This window comes from Lepisma saccharinum, chromosome 30 (genome assembly GCF_977018435.1).
Source record: "Lepisma saccharinum chromosome 30, izLepSacc3.1, whole genome shotgun sequence".
NCBI lineage: Eukaryota > Metazoa > Arthropoda > Insecta > Zygentoma > Lepismatidae > Lepisma > Lepisma saccharinum.
The window spans coordinates 40,122,882-40,149,684 of NC_139258.1; the positions used below are offsets into that span (position 1 = coordinate 40,122,882).

Genomic DNA, 26,803 nt, shown 5'->3' on the forward strand with positions numbered 1-26,803 from the left:
ACGTAAGAAGATGTATGCTTGTCTGAAACGTTACAACTACGCTACAGATGTTCCGAACGTGTGTGCGTGTTTAGTAATACCAAATACTTTTACACATGGATGTAAAGAGCACTCGTTGTAGCACATTTGTCATAATTATTCTTTATTTATTTGTTAAATGAAAGTAATGTAATTGTAAATAATGGTTAAATTTATTTTATTATTCCTGACATCCTTTTCTGGTGTGAATTCGTACGAAACTTTTCATGGCTGAATGTAATTGGAAGTCGTCTTTGAACCAACTGCAGCATCACGTGATTAACTATACCAATAGAAGACCTTATTTCCTTTGAACTACGCTCTAAACAGAGGCATGCAACATTTCTTTCTTCAACCTCGCGAAGAATGGAGCACTACAACAAATCCACAAGAGAAAGAGTGATCAGTTTGATCGAGGGAGCTGGATTGTCACCTGGTTTAGCTGGCGAGCAGTATGGCGTTCCAGCACGGACAGCAAGGAGGTGGTGGGCTCGATACGAAGAAACTGGTGAGGCATCACGGAAAAGACGCGAGAGCTGGGGCCGTGTTTCGACACCAGTGCAAGACGATCGGCTGATAGCGGAGTGTGAAGCCAATCCATTCCAGTCAGCCACTCAACTCAAGGCAAGGGCCGATTTTCCTGGTTGCCCACAGACAGTTCGGCGGAGGCTGGCTGCTTCTGGTTTACGGGCACGTAGGGCAGCAAAGAAGGAGGTCTTGACGGATGCACACAGAACTGATAGGCTAGCATTTGCTGAAGAAAATATTGATAGGATTTGGGATAGAGTAATCTTCTCAGACGAGAAAGTATTTTCTACTGCAAATGATGGTCCGGTTCTGGTCTACCGGCGTCAAGGACAACGATTTGATCCCCATTTTTTTGCTAACTCACGTCGGCGTGGACGCGTGAGCGTGCCTGTCTGGGGTTGGATATCTCTCGGTGGCGGAGGTGACCTACACCGCATAGAAGGACGTCTCAACGGGATACAGTATGTGCACATTTTGGAGCATGTTATGGTTCCTGGCGTGCGAGCTTTGTATCCCGAGGGAAATATTGACTTCCAGCAAGACCACTCCTCCATCCATGATTCAGCCATCGTTCAGCGTTGGTTTTCTGAACGAAACGACATACATCTAATTGACTGGCCACCCATGGGATGCGACATCAACCCAATTGAAAATATGTGGGCCGAGGTCGTTCGATGTTTGAACGAAAGCTGGCCCGATCCACCACCTCGCAGAAGTGATGAACTATTTGACCACGTCAACAATGCCTGGAATGAAGTGTGCACTTCGCACAGGTATATTCGACATCTTGTGCAATCCGTTCCTCGACGCCTGAGACATGTCATAGATGCAGGTGGCTACTGGACAAGATATTAAATAAATGTTCAATTTTCCCAAACAGTCCTTTTCAGGACTAACAAATTAAAAAAAAAAATACACTCGTGTAAGAAATAATTTGGAACCTTTCATATATTATTGTCTTACAGGCCTCAATATAAATAAAAATATCCAGATGAAGTGAGGCTCGAATCCTAATCAAAGACACAAGTGGAACTGGAAATGGGTGCCTTTACCGGATGTGCCACAAAGCTACAACAGAATGAACTCCACAGCTAATACAATATCTTAATTTTTGTTTTCTATTCATGCATACACCTATTCTATTTGGAAAACGGTTTTCTTTTAAAGATTTAGATCACCTATTTTTAACCCTAAAGATCGTAAAGCATAACCATTCATTAGTTATTTCCTTGCTTTGTTGGGGATTTTCCTGTAACGAAGGCACTGATTTGCAGCTAAAATCGAGTTTCCTTACCTGCTGATCTTACCGAATTTAACACATGTTCGTTTATCGTTTGTGCAACAATGGCCTTCTTAAATTATGTTACATTGCACCTCTGAGTGAGTGAGAGAGAGAGAGAGAGAGAGAGAGAGAGAGAGAGAGAGAGAGAGGAAGAAGTTGTGTAGCTTGTGGAAAGCAGGCTAGAATTATATTCAACACTTCATAGAAAAATATATTGAGAAACTGGAAACTATGGAACGATGTTTTCGCGAAAGGAAAACTTATGTAAGAGGAAAGTGAACATGCAGATAGAGTAATTTTAATCACAATGCCGAGCTGGACACAGTAACGACGTTACAAGAAAACAACCTCTAGTTACCTTCAGTACAGAAACGTCTTGTCAATTTCTTAACTTATTATTATTGACTCATAATGTGTGTTAACACAACTTATGACGCACAGCTGAATGAATTTGATTGAATTTCTGACGAGTATTGACGAGCATATAGGGCCTTGGCCTATCTCCCGACTGCCAGTCTCCTTCCCACAATTCTACCTAGAGGTGTGAGTTCTTCAACTGGTATGAGGTGACGTGGGGTCAGCACGTCGAGCCCTCAGCCGTTATAGAAGATTTTTATGACCGGGTTACGCTACTCACTCGTAACTTCCAAGCAAAGAACATTCTATTTGTATCAGTGGTGTATGCTGGTTCTAACGAGTGGGTAATCTCCGACCTTTTGATCCTCAAACTCCAAAAGTTTCCGTGCAATTTATGTCAAGCTCCATATTGGATTTAGGAATATTGTGTCGGAATATTTGTCTTATTGCTACGATCACAATCAATTAATTCTCGTTATTGCAGTTTACTATACGTGTAGAATTTCAAATAATAAAACAAGACAGTATTATGAAGCTATAAAAAACAGCCTGTGAAATATAAAATGAAAGACGTGCACTAGTGAAATAAAAACCCGCAATATTAATTTAAGTGCAAAATTCAACTTACTCCAGGACCCGATCACTTGTGCCGTACCACATCCAAAGCACGCTGTTTGTCCAGTTCACGTCAATACGTGTCTTTGCGAAAGATTGCAGCTTAACAAAGGAAGTTATGTGACTTTTGGATTTTTCATGTTTGACACAAGTGTTGCAAAGATTACAGTATCAGCCACGCGTCCATACATTCTTTTCAGCCCCGAAAAGTAAGCACGGCCAACAAAAATGCAAAGCTTATTAACACTTATACTTCCTGTCAACCATGGTGTTTTGTCATAATTTGCTTGCGAATATGCCTCACATATTCCCGATTTTTGTCTTTGTGTGTAGAAATAAGTTCAAGCGATGACACTGGCCTACCTGTATTAACAATTTGCAACTTCTCCTGAAAAGATCTTGTTCCAAAAGGTTTCACCAGCAAATCTTGTATCACATCCATTACCCTTTAACACAGCACTATCACGACAAACACTAACACCTTAATAAATAATAAACACGAAGCCAACGACTACACGCATTCAGTTTCACGCGCCAAACTTCTGTTGTTGTGCTCCTGGCTCAGAAAGAAATTCCCTATGAATGATAAAAAAAAATCCCTTTCCGAGCTCGAAATGACAGGTTTTTAAAAGTTCGAATCATTGCAGGTCAGAGCCAGAATTTTATTTCGGGATGGGGATCATCCCTTATTAGCAGCCGCCACATAAAGTTGAAACAGTGGGGTTAGAAGTCCTGAAGATGAATCTCAGATTATTACAACGTATTATGCAAAGTGTTTAATCCTGCTAATGAAGTAAAATTAATTATCACTATACACTTTTTAAATTAGATATTTGTAGGATTTCGGGGAGGGGGGGTTTCAGCCCCCCGAGTCCTCCACCTGGTTACGTGCCTGATGTGTTTTTTTCGTTTATGTTTAATTCGTTCATCTTCATCACTATTAATCTAAACAGGCGGAATATAGCAACTTAAATTAACTAATATATATAATTTATTTTTCATATCTTTCCCTTTAAAAAATATTCAGTTCCGTGAAAGAAGTATTCTCGCTGCTTTTGAAGATTAGACAGGAGAAACAATCACTATTTTTGTAAATACAAGGATTGGGGGGAGTCAGCAAATAGGTGCTTTAATTTCTTAAGCTTTGAATTTTAATTCAGTTTGCTTCATCTTCAATATTTAAGTTTTTCCCTTTTGATAAATTTATGTTCAAGTAACAGAAATCAGCAAGACAGAAGCAAATGTAAAGTGAAAATTAGCGTAGAATTGGTTTGCCCATGTTATTCAGTTTTCCTGTTCTTCGCACTCTACCGGGTATGTTTTCCCTATTCAGCGGAGGGAATGGAGAGGCTCTGAAGGTTGAGAGTGCGACCGGTGGACTCTCACAAGAAGGAGCTTACCCTGGGCACGGAATCACCGCGCCTGAAAAGCAATGTTTCCTCCCCCTCTTTCCTTTCTCCTCCCTCCTCGCCAAGGGTTGCAAGGGAAGCGGGAGGAATGACGTCAGGGTGAGATTCCCTGTAGACATTCCACCGGCTGGAGAAAGGTTCCCGGACATTCGGCGGCAAACGATTGGAAGTATTCGCGCGCTGGAAGCAAGGAAATGTATGCATCGAAATTGGTTTGGAAGAAAATTGGGAAGAAATGTGTATATATATACATTTTTAAAAAAAAAAAAAAAAGAAATACAGCCGGGTCATCTGCTATTACCTAGATGACCCAGAGTATACGCCGCTGATTTGTATATGTTTCTCTATTGTTGTTTTAAGTCTACTTGCTGCACAGACAGACTATTCGGTACTGGATCTATATTTTAAACTAGAATCCGAAGCAACGTGCCTCCACCGGGTGTTGAGCCCGGGACCCCTTGATTACAACATCCTGTTTAAGAACAGATATTAATGACATATAAGTTCTTAAAATACGCGTATGTGTTAACATAACTTATGACAGCTGAATGAAAGGATAAGTTTTTCCTACATCCTGCCAATCACTGAAAGTTTAAGAACATTAGTAGAAATATTACTTGAGGCATGCACAGTGGCAACGATTAGACGGGGGGGGGGGGTAGAGGGTAGAGGAACAGTTGCCCTCCCACTATGCTAAACCTTATCTCCCAAGGGAAACCCCCAGTTTTGATACCTTGCCCCATCAGTTTTGGAATTCAATCGCCGCCACTGAGTATGCATCGCATAAATATTTACAGTAATATCATATAATCTTATATTACGTTATTACAACACTTCGTATTCGGTAAATAAAAAAGAAAACATAATCAGGAAGGGGTGGGATTTGAACCTACGATGTTTCGATCTTGACGAAAACAGTAAAAAATGCAAAGTGTTGTCATCTAACCAACTACTCCAGGAGATTTCTAACGAAAACCTCAGTAAAGCACGTTGATCTCAGTTGAAGAAACCTTGTGCCGGAGTTTCGAACCATTTTTCGCCAATAACCAAGGAAAAGACACACTTTGCAGAATCGTTTGGTGTTGTGCAAGGTATCTTTCATAAAAATTTCATATAAAATCATCATGAATTTGCCTCCTTGCATTCAAATGTGACGGCAATTCTTTCCAAGTGGATGAGAACTTGTTCAGTGTTTCAAAATGCACATAAATTTACCTCTTTTCAAATTCAGAGCGAGGAATCTTGAAATATTTTCAACATTCGTATTTCTACTTAACATTTTTTTGTCTACTCATGTATTTTATTAGTGCTTTAGGGTATCTTTACTTTATGGAAAGTGAAAGAATGAAAAAAAAATTCACGAGCGTTTTCATTCAGGAAGAAGAAATGTTGCAAAGTTGGCTACTCTTAGTTGGCTCTGAAGCGCTATGCTGCCAAATTTACGAATTCCGGACTTTGAAATTTTTCAGGGCGGTCAAATAAGAAGTTGCGAAGTGTACAGCAAAGTGCTATCGGAAAGAAAATTAAATGATAATAATATTGAAAGTTCTAGCGATGTGTCTAAGAGTTTGTTAATTGGTTAGGCAACTTTACCAAGTTCCTGTCAACATAACAGGCGGTGATTAACTTATTCAATTTTTTTATACTTTTCTTACAAAAACTGTAATGAGTTTTATGTAAAACGTAAAAATATTAAGGATAATATTTCATAAATACATGCATTTTTTAAAAAAAATCCACCAGGAAGTTTCTAATGATTTTCAACATGAATTTGGGTTATAATAGGGATTTTTTGTGGTGGCCATAGTGGCTTCTTGAATGAAAATGTTGGTGTAAATATTCAATTTTTTCTTCTATCTCTTCTAACCATATTTACGTGAGGGCAAATGTTAAAATGTGACTTCCTCTGAGATTCCAGTCATTTAAAAAAAGAAACAAACGAACTTAAATTCTCTACGATGAAATATTGTCTTCCTTTTAGAGCGTTAAGATGATCGCCTCCAGATGATGACGTCAGGACTGAGTGCTGTGGCCTGAGCCTCTAAGATGGTCTTGTGTGGATTCGCTGTGCTTCTCCATTGAATGCATTGTAGACAGCCTACTAGCCGTAGTGTGACGGGATACCATGCTCTTATTTTGTGTATTGCTCTCTCTGTGTATTTACAATGGAAGATATTTTATTGCAATGGCAGAAAGTGCGTTTGTAATTGATGATGTGTTGAAGAAACCATTTGGATGTCACACTTTTAGTGAGAAATGTGATATTATAAATATAGGGAGACCTGTGCCAGCACTTCCAAATTTGAAAAAAATTACTTACAGAAAAGGGAAGGGAATACTTAAGCAATTTTAATTTTCATCACATTAATATAATATGACATGACTGATTGGTTCGTGAATAGCTGTAAACTCAGAAATTATTTTGTTGGCCATGCTTATTGCTTTCTAATATAGTTGTTCTAAATAAACTTCAAATCTAATTTCCTACAATAGATCAAGGTCCAAATTAGGCTATGTCTCTCTCTAAGTGGATTTAATAACAAGAACGGACTGTGTAGAGTAAGGAAGGTTACAACTTGAATAATCTCACCAAGCAATGCTATCAACATGAACGTCCGGAAAGGGGGCGAGGAATGGCCACCCATGCCTCCCCCCCCCTAACCTGAAAATTGAATGTCTACCTAAGAAGTCACAGTTATTTATATTATTAATTATTACAAGAGCGTTGAAGAAACATGAAAATTTCACACGAAATATCTCAGTCATTTGCGTTCACTTTTTCAGTTACAGGTCAGGCAGTGGTGGTTCCAAAACTGGTGGGGGGACAAGCATAGTTTACATTTCCTTGGTAATAAGTAAGTCCCGGGACTTTATGCCCTATAAAACTGTAAAATGTGTATGTAATTATGTCATAAAAATGGGAGAATATGTCATGGAAATTTAAAAATATGTCAGAAAAATGCAGACATATTCCCAGTAAAGTCGAAGATATTCACAACAGTACTTTCGAATTTCTGATTATACAGGATGTCAGTATATTCCAGGGAAGATCGACTAGGGTTGGGGGTAGGGTATTAAATTAAGTCAGAATTCCTTTAACCTAAGAAGAAAGGTAAGAAGAATAAATTATAAAATAACCGATTATATGCAAGACAATTACGAAATTATGCAGGAATATGTATTATTACGAGAAAATTGAATAAATATGTTGTAAAAACGCTAAGTTGGTATTTTCGCCGATTTTCATTAGCTTTGTAAAGATATCACCCCAGTATTTGATTCGATGCCAAATAAAAAACATGTTATAACATAAAGTCCTGGGTCCTAGTAATAAGGTTTAGCATAGTGCAGTGGGGGGCAGTTGCCCCCCTTAACTACCGCCAATGTTTCAGAGCCTACCTTAATGTAGTGCCCAGAACCCTCGTGTCAAATAAGGCGTAACATGTAAGAGTTGGATATTTCTCTCCTCCTCTCCTTAGATAATACCCTTAAACTCTTTCTATTCTTCATCTAATGGATTAAATAAAATTTAAGGTGTAAAATTTTTATATATATTTTGGAAAAAAAATTATAAATGTTGTATTTTTATATTATTTGAATGAAAAAAATCCCCCCTCCCAAAATCTCGATGGCGCAGCTTGAGCCATAATTATCCACTGTGGACGCCCCTGACTGTCACTATGGGGTATCATTGCTTTATTTATTTATTTATTTATTTATTTCATCCACTTTTACATTGTGAAGTTAAGGCTGTGAAGCCTTTTCTTCCACTTGACCACGTTTACACAATTTTTGAATATGGAAGTAAGTATTCTAAAAAAGAAGAAGAAAAAACAATATATAAATTTCAAAGGAAGAAAGAGCCTGTGGTTGATGGAAACTGAGTTGTTTGTGTAATATTGTGGTAATATTATAGTTGTTAATTCCGTGTTTTTAAAGAGAGAATTTTGTGACTGAAATTGAGTTAAACCCAAATACTTATTTAAGTTGAAGTTTAAACTACGGAAAAAGGAAATATACACATTAATGTGATTTGCGTAAGGCAGTTCTTGTTAACGTCATGGCGGATGCCATAGGTTATATGGAACTTAATAATCAACTAGAAATTATAACGAACTTGGTAGAAGACAATGAAATTGATATAGAAGATAACATTATAGAAGAAACATCTAGGAAAAAAACTAAAAGCGTCAGATCTTCTGAAGATGATCAAGTTCCAGCAAAAGCGGTAAGGATGGACAGGTTAGATAATAGAGATAAAGTAAACAAGCTTAGAGAAGGTCGAAGAGAAAATAATGTAGATAAGTGTAAAATGTATTATGATACACATAATGAGCCATATTTAGTAATAATGACTAGTACGAAAGGTGCAGAAAAATAATTTAACTCTTGTGACGTTTTTCCTACGCTTTGCGTACAAAAAAGTATTACGTAATAATTCTGCGTGGAATAACGTCACAATTCCTCATTCTTCGTACGCCTTGCGTCTCGCTTGTCTTTCTTGATTATGTTAGGCCCCGCTAGAGGTCTCAATTGACCTCTCACTCCGCGCTCGCTTCTCGAGCTGACACAAAAAAACCGCAGTATTCAGTTCCGACTTGGCAGACCTACGCGAAAGTGGTCAGCGTGACTTGGCTGACGAGGGGAAAAGGGCAGAGAGTATGGTGCTGGTTTAAGTGTGCAAGTCGTCTCGCGGGCGAGACTTTAACTTTATTCTGATTGCGATTGCACACTTCGTTATTGTTGCTCTCTATGAAGTTCGACACGGCAACGCGAGATAGAAGTACCTTTTGGGACGGATCTCATACGCTTGCAAGGAAGTTGCATTTGATTGGAGTGAGAAGTCTAACGAGGGCCTGTTAGATTTCGTCAACTTTCCGCAACGTCGACCTGTATCCAGAGTTGTAGTCGAGGGACCGATTTGATGGAAGTTACCAGATGTTACCCCAATATCCAGATACCAGAAAGCGAAGGAAGGCAGAGTTCTGTTTGACTGACCGCCCCTTGCAGCGTGAACTGGAGGTTGGAACATTTTTGGAAGTGATAAATGGAGGTATGTACAGTGTCGATACGTTCTGTTAGTTCTGCGAAGTCCAAGTCGCGAAAGTGGATTTGAATCCCGTTGGTTTATTACGATTGAGTCAGAACTTAAAAGCGTAAACGAAGGAAGAACGGGGGATGAAAGTTTAAATTATTCTCAATTGCAATTAATGCGTGTGGGCTAAATTAATGGGACATTACTAGTTGGATATATTTTGTGATACAAGAATGAAAAATGATGAAACTTGCAACGTTCGCGTAACATTGAAATTTTGCGAGGCGTACGAATGATATTTCCTGTCCATCGTCGCGAACCTTTAAATGTTGGAATAATCAATGTTACGGTGGCACAACATTAAATTAGATTGGTGGGAGCATCAAATGTAAAAAAGGAAAAGTCGTGTAAATTATTGTGGTAAAAGGATAACAGACCTAAGTAAGCCATTTGTTAATTAATTGTAAAATGCTCGTTTTGATGCCCAAGTGGATTTTATAATGGGTACAAAGGAAGGAATTTAATCGTGATTGTAATTCATGTTGTTGTTAACGTCTAAATAGTAACGCATATTCTTGATATGTCAAATGACGGAGGAAAAGGTTGTAAGAAAGATTTCTTAAAGTTTCACTTGTAGAGATTTTCTAAATGCAATTAAATTGGATTTGTTTATGATGAAATGTTTCTCGCATTGTTGAAAATTGAGATATTGATTGTTTCTTGTTCAGAATTGAATCTAATAAATTCTTGACTCAAGTCTTAAAACTGAATATTGTTACATACGTTTTGTTAACGAACCTTCCTCATAAGAAAGCGAAGCTGCGAAGTTGGTATTGGTAAGAAAGGAAGTTAAGAATTTCATCGGGTAGTATGAACTTTGTAGTTTCATTATGAGTAGTTAGTGTGTATTTTTTGTATTGCAGGATATTTGTGAGAATTGTCAAACCTGAGTATAATATTCCACGATATTTTGTGAATGCTATTGCCTATTACTTATTTCGATTGATTTATAGGTGGTGACCAGTATCGAGAATCATATTTTTCTTTAACCTTGGACATAGCCTCGCCATTGGTTCTCTATTGAGACTGAGGTGGCGGTGTTAAAGCACTGGCCAATGACCTCAACAATTTGTTACTTGTAACTGTTGGTTGTCGCTTGCTTTATAGCGCGTACATTAATCGATCCCGGACCTATTTCTTCACGCTTCCCATAAGGCTTTATTGTCCCTTTTTCTAGTACGCAGCCAACACGTTACAAAGTTCCTGGTAGCAGAGCATGGTTTTATTCAATTATATACAAGAAATATCACAAATTTTTTTTCCCTTCCTCACACTACTATTTTTGGTAGTATAGGTGATACCACCATTCCGATTTATAACCTTGCTTGTTTAATAAATTCCCTTGTGGCCATACATTGTTGGCTGCTTAACAATTTTTTTGTTAACCTTGGAGTCCCCCCCTTTTTTTCCGGACGATAGATTTACCCCCCTTTTTTTTGTTATACGTGTATTTTCTTGTTATTATGCCGCCACCAGAATTGAGCGACGTTCTAGATCTAGTAACGTTCCAACAGAATCAACCTCCTCCCTTTGTTTTACCGCCACCGCCTTCTCTGACGGGTCCCCATGTTGTACATCCGGCTCAGGCCACCTCTTCGGTTCCGTCGTTGCAAGTTACAGCAGCTATAACCTCCACTGTTCCCACCATGCCTTCTTCCCCCTTGCCTGTTACGACAGCTGCGACTGTAACGGTTCCTTCCTCACCCAGTTTGGTTTTGTCTTCCCATTCAAACGATGATACACGTGTTCTACACAAGATTATGTTGAAGAATTTGGACACCCGTGTGAACGCTCTGATCATGTGCGATGGTCATAATCATACGGCCTTATTTATGTTTATGTTGGCTCTCCAACGTCTTGTAGCGTCTCATCAGTATCCATTAGTTTGGTTACTCCATAACGCTATTCGCCGTACTGAGGGAGTTCTTCAAACTCTTTGGGCAACTGCTCTTGCTTCTTCAATGTCCTGGCCAGAGATGAAAACTTACATCTGGCGCCATTCCGTCCCTATGTCATTATACAATACATTAGTGAATACTTATGTCACCCGCCCTCAACGTGAGTAGGAGACTCTCCACATTTATGTGTCGGACGTTCATGATTCGGCGGAGGCCTTGGCATTGGGTTGGGACTCAAATATCTTAGTTACGTTCATTTTACAACACCTTAATAACACCTCCACAAATTGTTTACTATTTCAATCCCGACCACAGTCTATGTCAGAGTTGGTTACTCTCGCCCATTCTATTACTCCCTTGGAGATGCAAAATGCATATACCCAAAACTCCTCAGGTCGTGTTGACCGGTATGTGGAATTTCCACTTCACACGGTTACCCCCCGGGATCAAAACCCTCAGCGTTCCTCACGTTCTTTTCAATCCTTTTATTGCAATTTTTGTCGTCAATCAGGACATTCTGATTCCCACTGTCGACGTCGCCCTCCTACTACTCGTTCTGCGTCTCACGCTCCTGTTCCTCGCAGATAATGCAGATTCTTGTTGGTATTGACTCAGGTTTGAACTTTTCATTGTGTATTTTGTATTGCAATTATGAGAATTATTGAAGAGGTATTTATTATGTAAAAATTAATTGATGTGTACTAGTTTTTCAATGAGTACTATATTCACATGCTTAATGTTATATATATATATAATTTTTTTTGTTGTGTGTATTATATTTGGGCCTTTTTGCCTCTCATTTCCTTTCAAGTTGAATCATCACCTTTTTGACAATAATGTGTTACAGTATATCATTTCTTGCGCTATTTTGATATATATATATATATGATGGATGTTTCACTGAATCTTTAAATAATTCAATATGTAATTGATGCTCCTAATTCTAAATTTTTATCCCCCTCCCTTAGGTTTCCTCGCCCCTTTCCTATTCCTTTTTTTATCTTCCATTTCTTCTTCTCTTCTAATTCTTCTTTTTTTTTGTTTATTTTCATGTTTTCCGAGGGAACTTATGTGTTGAGTGTGCCACCCTGGAAATCAACGTTTAGTGCATCAAATCCATCCAAAAATAAGTAAAACCAAAATGTTATTATTTAGGACTGCTCATTGGATAGTGCGTCGTTTCTGGTATTATTTTTCAGAATTCTTTCACCACACAATGTTATTTGGACATCTCTCATGTATCTGTGTCTTACTGTCACTATGATCACATTAGTGTTTGAATTCATATAAATGTTCCCCCCCTTTTTTCTTCGACCTTATGTTTATACCCATTGCACGAGGATAATCAAAATTGTCATTTTAACATTTTACCTCGTGGAGTCATTTCGATTGCAATCGATTCTTTTCATGCTTCATTTTTCATGTTTATCACGGTATCATATTTATTATGTATATTACTTCGTGTGTGTAACATGTTTACCACTTTGTGTCTAGTCAAGTTATTATTATATTCTAGTCCCAATCATATCATTTGTGTGTGCCTATATATATGGCTATATATTTATTGATGCTTGTTTCTCTCTAGTCACATATTTATGGTTCTTTTATATAGACTATTACTTGTATTGGTGTAGATATGATGCTCCCAGCAGGTGTTATTGATTCTTGCTATAATTTTTGTGCCCTTTACTTAAATTTTGCATATTCTAATTGTTATATATTTGGCATATATTCTTCTTTTGCTACGTGGGGGAGTTTGTGACGTTTTTCCTACGCTTTGCGTACAAAAAAGTATTACGTAATAATTCTGCGTGGAATAACGTCACAATTCCTCATTCTTCGTACGCCTTGCGTCTCGCTTGTCTTTCTTGATTATGTTAGGCCCCGCTAGAGGTCTCAATTGACCTCTCACTCCGCGCTCGCTTCTCGAGCTGACACAAAAAAACCGCAGTATTCAGTTCCGACTTGGCAGACCTACGCGAAAGTGGTCAGCGTGACTTGGCTGACGAGGGGAAAAGGGCAGAGAGTATGGTGCTGGTTTAAGTGTGCAAGTCGTCTCGCGGGCGAGACTTTAACTTTATTCTGATTGCGATTGCACACTTCGTTATTGTTGCTCTCTATGAAGTTCGACACGGCAACGCGAGATAGAAGTACCTTTTGGGACGGATCTCATACGCTTGCAAGGAAGTTGCATTTGATTGGAGTGAGAAGTCTAACGAGGGCCTGTTAGATTTCGTCAACTTTCCGCAACGTCGACCTGTATCCAGAGTTGTAGTCGAGGGACCGATTTGATGGAAGTTACCAGATGTTACCCCAATATCCAGATACCAGAAAGCGAAGGAAGGCAGAGTTCTGTTTGACTGACCGCCCCTTGCAGCGTGAACTGGAGGTTGGAACATTTTTGGAAGTGATAAATGGAGGTATGTACAGTGTCGATACGTTCTGTTAGTTCTGCGAAGTCCAAGTCGCGAAAGTGGATTTGAATCCCGTTGGTTTATTACGATTGAGTCAGAACTTAAAAGCGTAAACGAAGGAAGAACGGGGGATGAAAGTTTAAATTATTCTCAATTGCAATTAATGCGTGTGGGCTAAATTAATGGGACATTACTAGTTGGATACATTTTGTGATACAAGAATGAAAAATGATGAAACTTGCAACGTTCGCGTAACATTGAAATTTTGCGAGGCGTACGAATGATATTTCCTGTCCATCGTCGCGAACCTTTAAATGTTGGAATAATCAATGTTAGGGTGGCACAACATTAAATTAGATTGGTGGGAGCACCAAATGTAAAAAAGGAAAAGTCGTGTAAATTATTGTGGTAAAAGGTTAACAGACCTAAGTAAGCCATTTGTTAATTAATTGTAAAATGCTCGTTTTGATGCCCAAGTGGATTTTATAATGGGTACAAAGGAAGGAATTTAATCGTGATTGTAATTCATGTTGTTGTTAACGTCTAAATAGTAACGCATATTCTTGATATGTCAAATGACGGAGGAAAAGGTTGTAAGAAAGATTTCTTAAAGTTTCACTTGTAGAGATTTTCTAAATGCAATTAAATTGGATTTGTTTATGATGAAATGTTTCTCGCATTGTTGAAAATTGAGATATTGATTGTTTCTTGTTCAGAATTGAATCTAATAAATTCTTGACTCAAGTCTTAAAACTGAATATTGTTACATACGTTTTGTTAACGAACCTTCCTCATAAGAAAGCGAAGCTGCGAAGTTGGTATTGGTAAGAAAGGAAGTTAAGAATTTCATCGGGTAGTATGAACTTTGTAGTTTCATTATGAGTAGTTAGTGTGTATTTTTTGTATTGCAGGATATTTGTGAGAATTGTCAAACCTGAGTATAATATTCCACGATATTTTGTGAATGCTATTGCCTATTACTTATTTCGATTGATTTATAGGTGGTGACCAGTATCGAGAATCATATTTTTCTTTAACCTTGGACATAGCCTCGCCATTGGTTCTCTATTGAGACTGAGGTGGCGGTGTTAAAGCACTGGCCAATGACCTCAACAATTTGTTACTTGTAACTGTTGGTTGTCGCTTGCTTTATAGCGCGTACATTAATCGATCCCGGACCTATTTCTTCACGCTTCCCATAAGGCTTTATTGTCCCTTTTTCTAGTACGCAGCCAACACGTTACAAAGTTCCTGGTAGCAGAGCATGGTTTTATTCAATTATATACAAGAAATATCACAAATTTTTTTTCCCTTCCTCACACTACTATTTTTGGTAGTATAGGTGATACCACCATTCCGATTTATAACCTTGCTTGTTTAATAAATTCCCTTGTGGCCATACATTGTTGGCTGCTTAACAATTTTTTTGTTAACCTTGGAGTCCCCCCCTTTTTTTCCGGACGATAGATTTACCCCCCTTTTTTTTGTTATACGTGTATTTTCTTGTTATTATGCCGCCACCAGAATTGAGCGACGTTCTAGATCTAGTAACGTTCCAACAGAATCAACCTCCTCCCTTTGTTTTACCGCCACCGCCTTCTCTGACGGGTCCCCATGTTGTACATCCGGCTCAGGCCACCTCTTCGGTTCCGTCGTTGCAAGTTACAGCAGCTATAACCTCCACTGTTCCCACCATGCCTTCTTCCCCCTTGCCTGTTACGACAGCTGCGACTGTAACGGTTCCTTCCTCACCCAGTTTGGTTTTGTCTTCCCATTCAAACGATGATACACGTGTTCTACACAAGATTATGTTGAAGAATTTGGACACCCGTGTGAACGCTCTGATCATGTGCGATGGTCATAATCATACGGCCTTATTTATGTTTATGTTGGCTCTCCAACGTCTTGTAGCGTCTCATCAGTATCCATTAGTTTGGTTACTCCATAACGCTATTCGCCGTACTGAGGGAGTTCTTCAAACTCTTTGGGCAACTGCTCTTGCTTCTTCAATGTCCTGGCCAGAGATGAAAACTTACATCTGGCGCCATTCCGTCCCTATGTCATTATACAATACATTAGTGAATACTTATGTCACCCGCCCTCAACGTGAGTAGGAGACTCTCCACATTTATGTGTCGGACGTTCATGATTCGGCGGAGGCCTTGGCATTGGGTTGGGACTCAAATATCTTAGTTACGTTCATTTTACAACACCTTAATAACACCTCCACAAATTGTTTACTATTTCAATCCCGACCACAGTCTATGTCAGAGTTGGTTACTCTCGCCCATTCTATTACTCCCTTGGAGATGCAAAATGCATATACCCAAAACTCCTCAGGTCGTGTTGACCGGTATGTGGAATTTCCACTTCACACGGTTACCCCCCGGGATCAAAACCCTCAGCGTTCCTCACGTTCTTTTCAATCCTTTTATTGCAATTTTTGTCGTCAATCAGGACATTCTGATTCCCACTGTCGACGTCGCCCTCCTACTACTCGTTCTGCGTCTCACGCTCCTGTTCCTCGCAGATAATGCAGATTCTTGTTGGTATTGACTCAGGTTTGAACTTTTCATTGTGTATTTTGTATTGCAATTATGAGAATTATTGAAGAGGTATTTATTATGTAAAAATTAATTGATGTGTACTAGTTTTTCAATGAGTACTATATTCACATGCTTAATGTTATATATATATATAATTTTTTTTGTTGTGTGTATTATATTTGGGCCTTTTTGCCTCTCATTTCCTTTCAAGTTGAATCATCACCTTTTTGACAATAATGTGTTACAGTATATCATTTCTTGCGCTATTTTGATATATATATATATATGATGGATGTTTCACTGAATCTTTAAATAATTCAATATGTAATTGATGCTCCTAATTCTAAATTTTTATCCCCCTCCCTTAGGTTTCCTCGCCCCTTTCCTATTCCTTTTTTTATCTTCCATTTCTTCTTCTCTTCTAATTCTTCTTTTTTTTTGTTTATTTTCATGTTTTCCGAGGGAACTTATGTGTTGAGTGTGCCACCCTGGAAATCAACGTTTAGTGCATCAAATCCATCCAAAAATAAGTAAAACCAAAATGTTATTATTTAGGACTGCTCATTGGATAGTGCGTCGTTTCTGGTATTATTTTTCAGAATTCTTTCACCACACAATGTTATTTGGACATCTCTCATGTATCTGTGTCTTACTGTCACTATGATCACATTAGTGTTTGAATTCATATAAATGTTCCCCCCCTTTTTTCTTCGACCTTATGTTTATACCCATTGCACGAGGATAATCAAAATTGTCATTTTAACATTTTACCTCGTGGAGTCATTTCGATTGCAATCGATTCTTTTCATGCTTCATTTTTCATGTTTATCACGGTATCATATTTATTATGTATATTACTTCGTGTGTGTAACATGTTTACCACTTTGTGTCTAGTCAAGTTATTATTATATTCTAGTCCCAATCATATCATTTGTGTGTGCCTATATATATGGCTATATATTTATTGATGCTTGTTTCTCTCTAGTCACATATTTATGGTTCTTTTATATAGACTATTACTTGTATTGGTGTAGATATGATGCTCCCAGCAGGTGTTATTGATTCTTGCTATAATTTTTGTGCCCTTTACTTAAATTTTGCATATTCTAATTGTTATATATTTGGCATATATTCTTCTTTTGCTACGTGGGGGAGTTTGTGACGTTTTTCCTACGCTTTGCGTACAAAAAAGTATTACGTAATAATTCTGCGTGGAATAACGTCACAATTCCTCATTCTTCGTACGCCTTGCGTCTCGCTTGTCTTTCTTGATTATGTTAGGCCCCGCTAGAGGTCTCAATTGACCTCTCACTCCGCGCTCGCTTCTCGAGCTGACACAAAAAAACCGCAGTATTCAGTTCCGACTTGGCAGACCTACGCGAAAGTGGTCAGCGTGACTTGGCTGACGAGGGGAAAAGGGCAGAGAGTATGGTGCTGGTTTAAGTGTGCAAGTCGTCTCGCGGGCGAGACTTTAACTTTATTCTGATTGCGATTGCACACTTCGTTATTGTTGCTCTCTATGAAGTTCGACACGGCAACGCGAGATAGAAGTACCTTTTGGGACGGATCTCATACGCTTGCAAGGAAGTTGCATTTGATTGGAGTGAGAAGTCTAACGAGGGCCTGTTAGATTTCGTCAACTTTCCGCAACGTCGACCTGTATCCAGAGTTGTAGTCGAGGGACCGATTTGATGGAAGTTACCAGATGTTACCCCAATATCCAGATACCAGAAAGCGAAGGAAGGCAGAGTTCTGTTTGACTGACCGCCCCTTGCAGCGTGAACTGGAGGTTGGAACATTTTTGGAAGTGATAAATGGAGGTATGTACAGTGTCGATACGTTCTGTTAGTTCTGCGAAGTCCAAGTCGCGAAAGTGGATTTGAATCCCGTTGGTTTATTACGATTGAGTCAGAACTTAAAAGCGTAAACGAAGGAAGAACGGGGGATGAAAGTTTAAATTATTCTCAATTGCAATTAATGCGTGTGGGCTAAATTAATGGGACATTACTAGTTGGATACATTTTGTGATACAAGAATGAAAAATGATGAAACTTGCAACGTTCGCGTAACATTGAAATTTTGCGAGGCGTACGAATGATATTTCCTGTCCATCGTCGCGAACCTTTAAATGTTGGAATAATCAATGTTAGGGTGGCACAACATTAAATTAGATTGGTGGGAGCACCAAATGTAAAAAAGGAAAAGTCGTGTAAATTATTGTGGTAAAAGGTTAACAGACCTAAGTAAGCCATTTGTTAATTAATTGTAAAATGCTCGTTTTGATGCCCAAGTGGATTTTATAATGGGTACAAAGGAAGGAATTTAATCGTGATTGTAATTCATGTTGTTGTTAACGTCTAAATAGTAACGCATATTCTTGATATGTCAAATGACGGAGGAAAAGGTTGTAAGAAAGATTTCTTAAAGTTTCACTTGTAGAGATTTTCTAAATGCAATTAAATTGGATTTGTTTATGATGAAATGTTTCTCGCATTGTTGAAAATTGAGATATTGATTGTTTCTTGTTCAGAATTGAATCTAATAAATTCTTGACTCAAGTCTTAAAACTGAATATTGTTACATACGTTTTGTTAACGAACCTTCCTCATAAGAAAGCGAAGCTGCGAAGTTGGTATTGGTAAGAAAGGAAGTTAAGAATTTCATCGGGTAGTATGGACTTTGTAGTTTCATTATGAGTAGTTAGTGTGTATTTTTTGTATTGCAGGATATTTGTGAGAATTGTCAAACCTGAGTATAATATTCCACGATATTTTGTGAATGCTATTGCCTATTACTTATTTCGATTGATTTATAGGTGGTGACCAGTATCGAGAATCATATTTTTCTTTAACCTTGGACATAGCCTCGCCATTGGTTCTCTATTGAGACTGAGGTGGCGGTGTTAAAGCACTGGCCAATGACCTCAACAATTTGTTACTTGTAACTGTTGGTTGTCGCTTGCTTTATAGCGCGTACATTAATCGATCCCGGACCTATTTCTTCACGCTTCCCATAAGGCTTTATTGTCCCTTTTTCTAGTACGCAGCCAACACGTTACACTCTATGAAAATAGGAAATGAATTGCGAAAGAAAGATATAAGGGTCAGATATATCCAACCAAGTGGCTTATAGAGCAAAGATTTATTTTTACACCAGGAATGAAGCTAACAATTTCATGAAAAATATGCATTTTCATAAAGAAAATAATATTGATGTGTTCATCCCAGAATCCTTATTGATGAGGGAAGGATTGATATATGGTGTGCCCACTGAATTTGAAGAGGAGGAAATTAAGGAAAGTATTAAAGACCCGACAATAATATCAGTGGAAAGAATAAAAAAGAGAATTCGATCACGTTTAGATCTCAAGAAATGCCTAAACAGATTATGGTGGTTAGTCACATTTTCGATGTTACTCCTAAAGTTAGAAATGTGATGCAATGTAAGAAATGTTACAGATTCGCACATTCAGCAGCCATATGCAAGGATAAAGCTAAGTGTGCTAGATGTGGAAGAGAGGAACATGAAAATTGTAATGAAATTTCGAAGTATTTAAATTGCGGAGGAGAACATGTTGCTACTGATAAGTCATGTGTAAAATGGAAAATGGAGAGAGAAATGATGAGAGTTATGGCATATGATAATTTATCCCAGCAAGAAGCAAGAGAGAAAGTAATAACAGGTAATGTTCCAAGCAATTATGTTGTTCAAGGCAACACATATGCTGATCAAATAAAAAAAACATATAAACAAAAGTCAAACAAGTGAAATTAATACAAGAAAGACCGGTATTGTAGGAAATAACATAACAATACAAAACGGATTTGAAGCCTTAAGTGATTGGGGTGAAAGAAAATCAGATACATACTTGGAAAATGTTTCATGGAAAACAATTCCTCCAGAAGGTCATAGAGACTATTCCAAATTTGAAAATAAATTTGGGAAAAATTTCAGACTAAATTCCTATTCGCAAACAAAGAATTATAATGGAAATTCTCAAGGAGAATCAAGTAAAGGTACTCTAAAGAAATTACAAAGTAATCAAAAACAATTAAATGAAAAGTCTACAGGAACTGTAATTCAGACAAGGTATCATGAGGAACATGTGGATAGTACAAATAGAAGCAAGCAGGAGGTGAACATCGGAATCTACAACAATGAAGAACAGAAAAAAATCGTGTACTTTCCTCACATAACATCTCAGAAGGATCTTATGTATAATTTGTTACAATTAATGGCAAAACTTATGGCGACATTAACTAAAAATTCTGACTTATTAAGCATAAAAGAAATACTAACAGAATGCTCACAAATAAATGGCCGGGTGTAGAAAATTATTGAGGATTTGGAAATTTTTGGAGAGACACCTTAGGATGTTGAAGAAAAAATAATGGAAAACATTCGTGGGGTACACTGGAATGTAAGATCACTGAAAGCAAGAAAGCAAAATCTGGTGAAATTAATAGATGAATGTAGACCTGAACTTTTATGTTTATCGGAAATATCTTTGAACCTATCAAACATAAATTATTTTAAAGTAATTGATTATCACATAGTTTATGAAAAGATTAAAGATGATAGTAAAGGAGTTGCAATTATGATTCATGAAAGCATTCCATTTGAACCTATATCTTTTGATTATACATTGTCTATATACGATACATACAAAATTGAAGTTGTAGGAATTCAAATTGCTTTTATGAATCAAAAAGTGGAACGAGTTTACAATACCGGACCACTCTCCAATTTCTATGAAATTTCGCATACTCACTAATTGTGAACTCCTTATCATGAATCTGCATGTAATAATTGGCAGTCAAGTATTGAAATCGACAAAATAAGGAAATAAACTATGTTTTCTTAACATAACGTAACCCTACCATAAGAACAATAGCTCCACGGAAGACGCCATTTTCCCAACATGAAGAAATCAACAGGCAAGTCAAGGTATAGTTCTCTTAGCTAAAATATTAATTTTTCTTTGTATTTATGCTAATGGAACCTAACCTAACAGGCCTAACCTAACCTCGTAGGCATTCCTCGTCTGACGTCAGCAAGATTGTTGTGCGTAAAGGAAGTCCATTAACGAATTGCGAAAGAAAGATGTTTCCGAATTGCTGTGTATGGACAATCACCATGGTAAATCGCAAGGTTATTTTACAAGTTCTACACGTAAATGTACAATTTTAACAAGTGACCGACAAATATGAACTACAGATACGTCATCAGAACACCAAAATTAGTAAGTAGGCGAAATTTTATAGAAATTGGAGAGTTGTCCGGTATTGTAAACTCATGCCCAAAAAGTTAGTATTATATATATACAGGGTGATTGGTAATTCGACCTATTCCTGGAAAGGGGTAATACTAGAGCACATTTGGAACAAATTTGACCCCATGCACCGGGGGTCGAAAATCAATGGGTTTCGGGTTATTGCAGTTTGTAGATTTTCGTGACATATTCCGACTTGCGACCAAAAAACTACTAATTGTGAAAAAACTACTACACCCTGGGAACTTAATCGACATGTTGCTAACAGCTGATGAATGAGTGACTACTGGGAAAAAAATTCATGCCCAAAATTCATACCCACAGAAAGAAACAGTCATTGGAGCACACGTCATGAAGAAATTTGGAAATTACATTTAAATCGAAGAGGATTACTAAAAAAAATGGTAAAACACTTAGCATAAAAATTACGGGAAAAAACTCCTCGTTTCATAAGCTCTCCAAAAAGATACAAATGTTGTCAACTGGCATACGGCTGGGGGGGAAAAATCTGAATAAAAAGCGGAGAAGGCACGTTGTAGTCCTCTTTGTAAAGTGAAAAGAAGTTGTCCGTTATGAGAAATAAAGGAACGAAAATGAGTGAAATAATAATGTTATTTACCATTCTCATGATTCCAGGTTGTCAGAATTAACTGTTACAAAAACTACAAATCCTGTTCAAATTGCCTCCCCGGTTACGTATGCAAGCACACAACCTGCGGTGTACTTCAGACACAGTCACTCGAGTTGGCACTCAGTCTCTTATGTATTGGGCAGCTGTCACAATTATCTTTCTCAACTCTTCTTGGGAATCCACTGGTGTACTGTAGACTAACTCTTTCATGTGACCCCAAATGTAAAAGTCGCATGGCGTCAAATCCGGACTCCTCGCCGGCCAGGGGGTCGGGCCGCCTCAACCAATCCATCGTATGGGATAATTGTTGTCCAGCCACTGTCGCACACACTGGAAATAGGGGGCTGGGCAGCCATCATGTTGGTGAATCATACCCCTTTTTTTGGCTAGTGGCACATCCTCCAGCAGCGTCGTCAATTCTTCCCTTAGTTTTCGTTTAGGTTTTGCGGCAGATAAAATGGCCCCATCACATGGTTGTGGATGATTCCCATCTAGTGAGAATTTTCTCTGGTGAGCCTTTTCTTTAGATTTTCTGGCATTATTACCCTTAGGGGACCAAAAATGCGCATAATGAAAATTCGTAATACCATCACTCTCGAATTTGGATTCGTCCGTCCACAGAATTCTTGTCAGATGATGGGAGACTACAACGCGCCTTCTCCGCCTTTTATTCAGATTTTCCCCCCAACCCATGTGTCAGTTGAAAACATTTGTATCTTTTTGGAGAGCTTATGAAACGAGGAAGTTTTTTCCATAATTTTTACGCTAAGTGTGTTACCATTTTTTTGAGTAATGCTCTTTGATTTAAATGATAATTTCCAAATTTCTTCATGACGTGTGCTCCAATGACTGTTTCTTTCTGTGGGTATGGGAATTTTGGGCATGGATTTTTTTTCCCAGTAGTCACTCATACGTCAGCAACATGTTGATTAAGTTCCCAGGGTGTAGTAGTTTTTTCACAATTAGTAGTTTTTTGGTCGCAAGTCGGAATATGTCACAAAAATCTACAAACTGCAATAACTCGGAACCCATTGATTTCCGACCCCCGGTGCATAGGGTCAAATTTGTTCCAAATGTGCTCTAGTATTACCCCTTTCCAGGAATAGGTCGAATTACCAATCACTCTGTATATATACCTACAGGTGCAGAGTCACAGAAATTAATGACAAATACATTATCTCAAATGTTTCAATGCATAGAAAAGCCTTTTATTTTAGAAGGGGATTTCAATTGCCATTACACAATACGGGGAGATCAGGATGAAGATAAGTTGGGGAAAGTGTTAGTAGAATGTATGGATTTGTACAACTTTACTGTAATTAATGACAGGTCTGCTACATATATAGGAAGATTAGGTACTCAGCCAACAGCTATAGATTTAACGTTAATGTCAGATGATATATGTGGCCAATATCAGTGAGAAACAGACAGTGATCAAAGAACCAGTGACCATTATCCATGTTTCTTTATCCTGATACTAATTCAGTGAGATCTTTCACTATTCCGCTAAGAAAATGGAAAGTAAACAAAGCTGATTGGAATAAATATTCTAAATTACTTACAATCTTATTTAAAAATACAGATTTAAATAATATTGGTAAGAGTACATATGATTATTTTGTAGATTCTGTTAGTATTGTTATGGACAGATCATGTACAAGGGCAAAAGAGGAAATTGTAAAAAAGTATCCAATAGTACACTGGTGGAATAAAGATTGCCAAAATTTTAAAATACAGAGAATTGAAGCTACTAAAGTTTATAAAACAATACCAAATCAGGAAACTTGGATTAATTATAAGAAAGCAATAGCGCAGGCCAAGAAAAGTTATATCAGTGCAAAAAGACACTTGTGGGCAAAGTGTTGTGAAGACATAAATAACAAAGACAGTATCAGTACCGTGTGGGCAAAATTTAAATCAATCAGCAAACCACATACCCCTCGATTAATACCACTCAAAGAAACCTGGAAAGAAGAATTTATTATGAAGGTAACATGTAATAATAAACACGAACCTGCAGATTCCCCTGTTGAAATTTTTGTTTCAGTCCTACAGATAGACATTCACAAGGATTATACACCAATATCATGATCGATGAAATAAGAGACATAATAATTAGAGCCAAGGACACAACAAAGATGGAATATCATACTCGATGATTCAAAATTTGCCGGAATGTGGTATAATATATCTTTGTAACATCTACAACTATATAATGAATTCAGGAAATGTACCACAATCGTGGTACACTCAAATAATTTTACCAATATTGAAACCTGGCAAAAGTCCACATAAAGGAGAATCTTATAGACTGATAGCTTTGTCTTCAGTACTGGGGAAATTTTTTGAAAAATTAATTCTAAATCAAATTAGTTGGCATATAGAGGGACATGGTTTATTTTCAAGGCTTCAAGTTGGATTTAGGAAGGGCATGGGGTGTAAAGATGCGTTGTCAATGTTATCATCAAAATTTTATGATACAATGAAAAGGAAAAGTAGTCTTATTGCTGCTTTCTTAGATATTAAAGGGGCATATGATAATGTAAATATAAATAAATTATTAAACATTCTACAAAATATGAAAATACCTTATAAGTATCTAAAAATAATTTGGAATCTATTAAAAAATCGTTGTTTATATTTTTACTTTCACAATAAAGTTGAGGGTTCTAGATGGATAACAAGGGGACTTCCACAGGGAAGCCCTTTAAGCCCTTTACTTTTTAATATGTATTTAATGGATGTTCAAATAATATGTCCTGAGCCATTTGGATTTATACAATATGCAGATGATTTATGTGTATATGAGTGTGTCAAGCAAGTAGATAAAGGGGTCACCAACATGGAAGCTAAAATAATAGAGATAAAGAAATTTTTTGAGAATAGGTCTATGAATATATCGTCAGAAAAATCAAATCTGATTATATTTAGTAAAAAAGGAGCTCCGAAAAATGTGAATCAATACACAAAAAAGTTACACATTCCCATAGAAAATTCAGTAAAATATTTAGGAGTTATATTTGATACTAAATTAACATGGAAACCTCATGTAAAAATGTTAGTGAAAATGCAGAAGTAATTTACAATGTATTTAGTTCTATGGCCACAACAAAATGGGGAAGTCATCCAAGTACCATGATGAATTTTTACAAAAACTATTACAAACCAACAATAGAAAACGGGATTATAGTCTTTAATACAGTTTCGGAACGTGTATTTCGACATTTGGAAGTAATGCAGAGGAAAGTTCTTCGAAAGTGTCTAGGACTGATGAAGAGTACTCCCAATGTTGCAGTATACATGGAAGCATGCGAATGGAACTTAAGTTATAGGAAAAGAGAAATGTCCATTAAATATCTGTTAAAAACAATGTCAGAAGTTAATCATCCATTTAACGACATTCTATTCGACTTGGTTGAATTATATGCTACAGGCAAAAGTAACAACTGCGAAGATATACGATGGGTGCAATTATATAATGAGTACTACGAGGATCATCAAAAATTATTTAAAGTAAGGAGTAAGCCCATTTATACTTTAGATTTTCTTGTTTGTGAATATAGAGATATTTATTTTCCTGAACAATATACAAAATATGATTACATGGAAAGATTATTACTTTATATATACACAGACGGTTCAAAAAGTAGTCAAAACGTAGGATGTGCTGTTTATGATGTACAGAAGAAGGAATCAATTATGATACATTTACCGGAAGATTTTTCCATTTTTGCAGCTGAAGCTTAGGCAATTTACCAAGCACTAATTTATACATATAAATTGCAAGAACAATTAATTAATATTAACGGATTCCAAAAGTGTATTATATTCAATTCAGTCCAATTACGATTTATTATTTAAATGCTCCCCATACATTATAAACTGTGTAAAAACTTTACAAAATTCAAGGAGTAGGGGAAAGATAATTTATTTTACCTGGGTTAAAGCACATTGTCAAAATTTAGAAAATGATATGGCAAATTTGTATGCAAAACAAGCTAGGTTAATTCAACCTGTACTGGAATTGAAAACCTAGTACACAGGTTGAAGAAAAAGTTGAAGGAATGGTGCAAAGGTGAATTTCAAAATGCAGGCAGCTTTTATCAGAGGATAGCTACAACCTTGGTGACAATGAAGTTCGACCAGAAAGGAATACGTGATTAAATGCACAGAGGCATAGGCGGTGGAATGGGTGACCCGCAGAAGTGACGCATGTGTGTGTAAGAGGAGGCGTGTGAACAGGCAAGAATCGTGATCCCAGCATGTTGCACCCAAGGTCACGTAAAGAACGAAAACGGGGAACTATACGCGTGACATTGAACTTCGACCAGGCACCAGACCAATACGGAAAATTCCAGATAGTGGCGCATTCGACGGAAGCAAGACGTCACGGACACGATAAGGGAGTCCACCGTATATAAGCGCGTGCTGTGCACCGAGGAACCGCAGTGCATCATCAGCATGGCCAGGGGCAAGCCAACACAGTGAGGAGAAGAGTGGTGGAGTTGCAACGGGATGGACTCAGTGAACGGGAAATAGGGTGCCAACTGAACTTACCCAACTCAACCGTCCACTGCAGCATCAAACACCACCAAAATATGGGTACTACAGACCCAGGTAAGGACCCCGATCGAAAACGCCTGCTGAGCGTGCGTGACCTACGGATATTTAGGCGCTATATCCAGACCAACAATCATGTTTCTGTGGCCGAATTACGACTGTGGACTCGAGAACGCTT

General features: G+C 37.6%; 1 protein-coding gene across 1 annotated transcript in view; it reads left to right on the forward strand.

Annotated features, from left to right (window-relative positions):
• Positions 1–384: 384 nt before the first annotated feature.
• LOC145981940 (uncharacterized) overlaps positions 385–26,803 on the forward strand; it is a 40,543-nt gene continuing 14,124 nt past the window's right edge. Inside the window, exon 1 of the mRNA XM_083115436.1 lies at positions 385–732. Within this exon, the coding sequence (XP_082971562.1) occupies positions 385–732 (348 nt within the window). The remainder of the gene's footprint in view (positions 733–26,803) is intronic.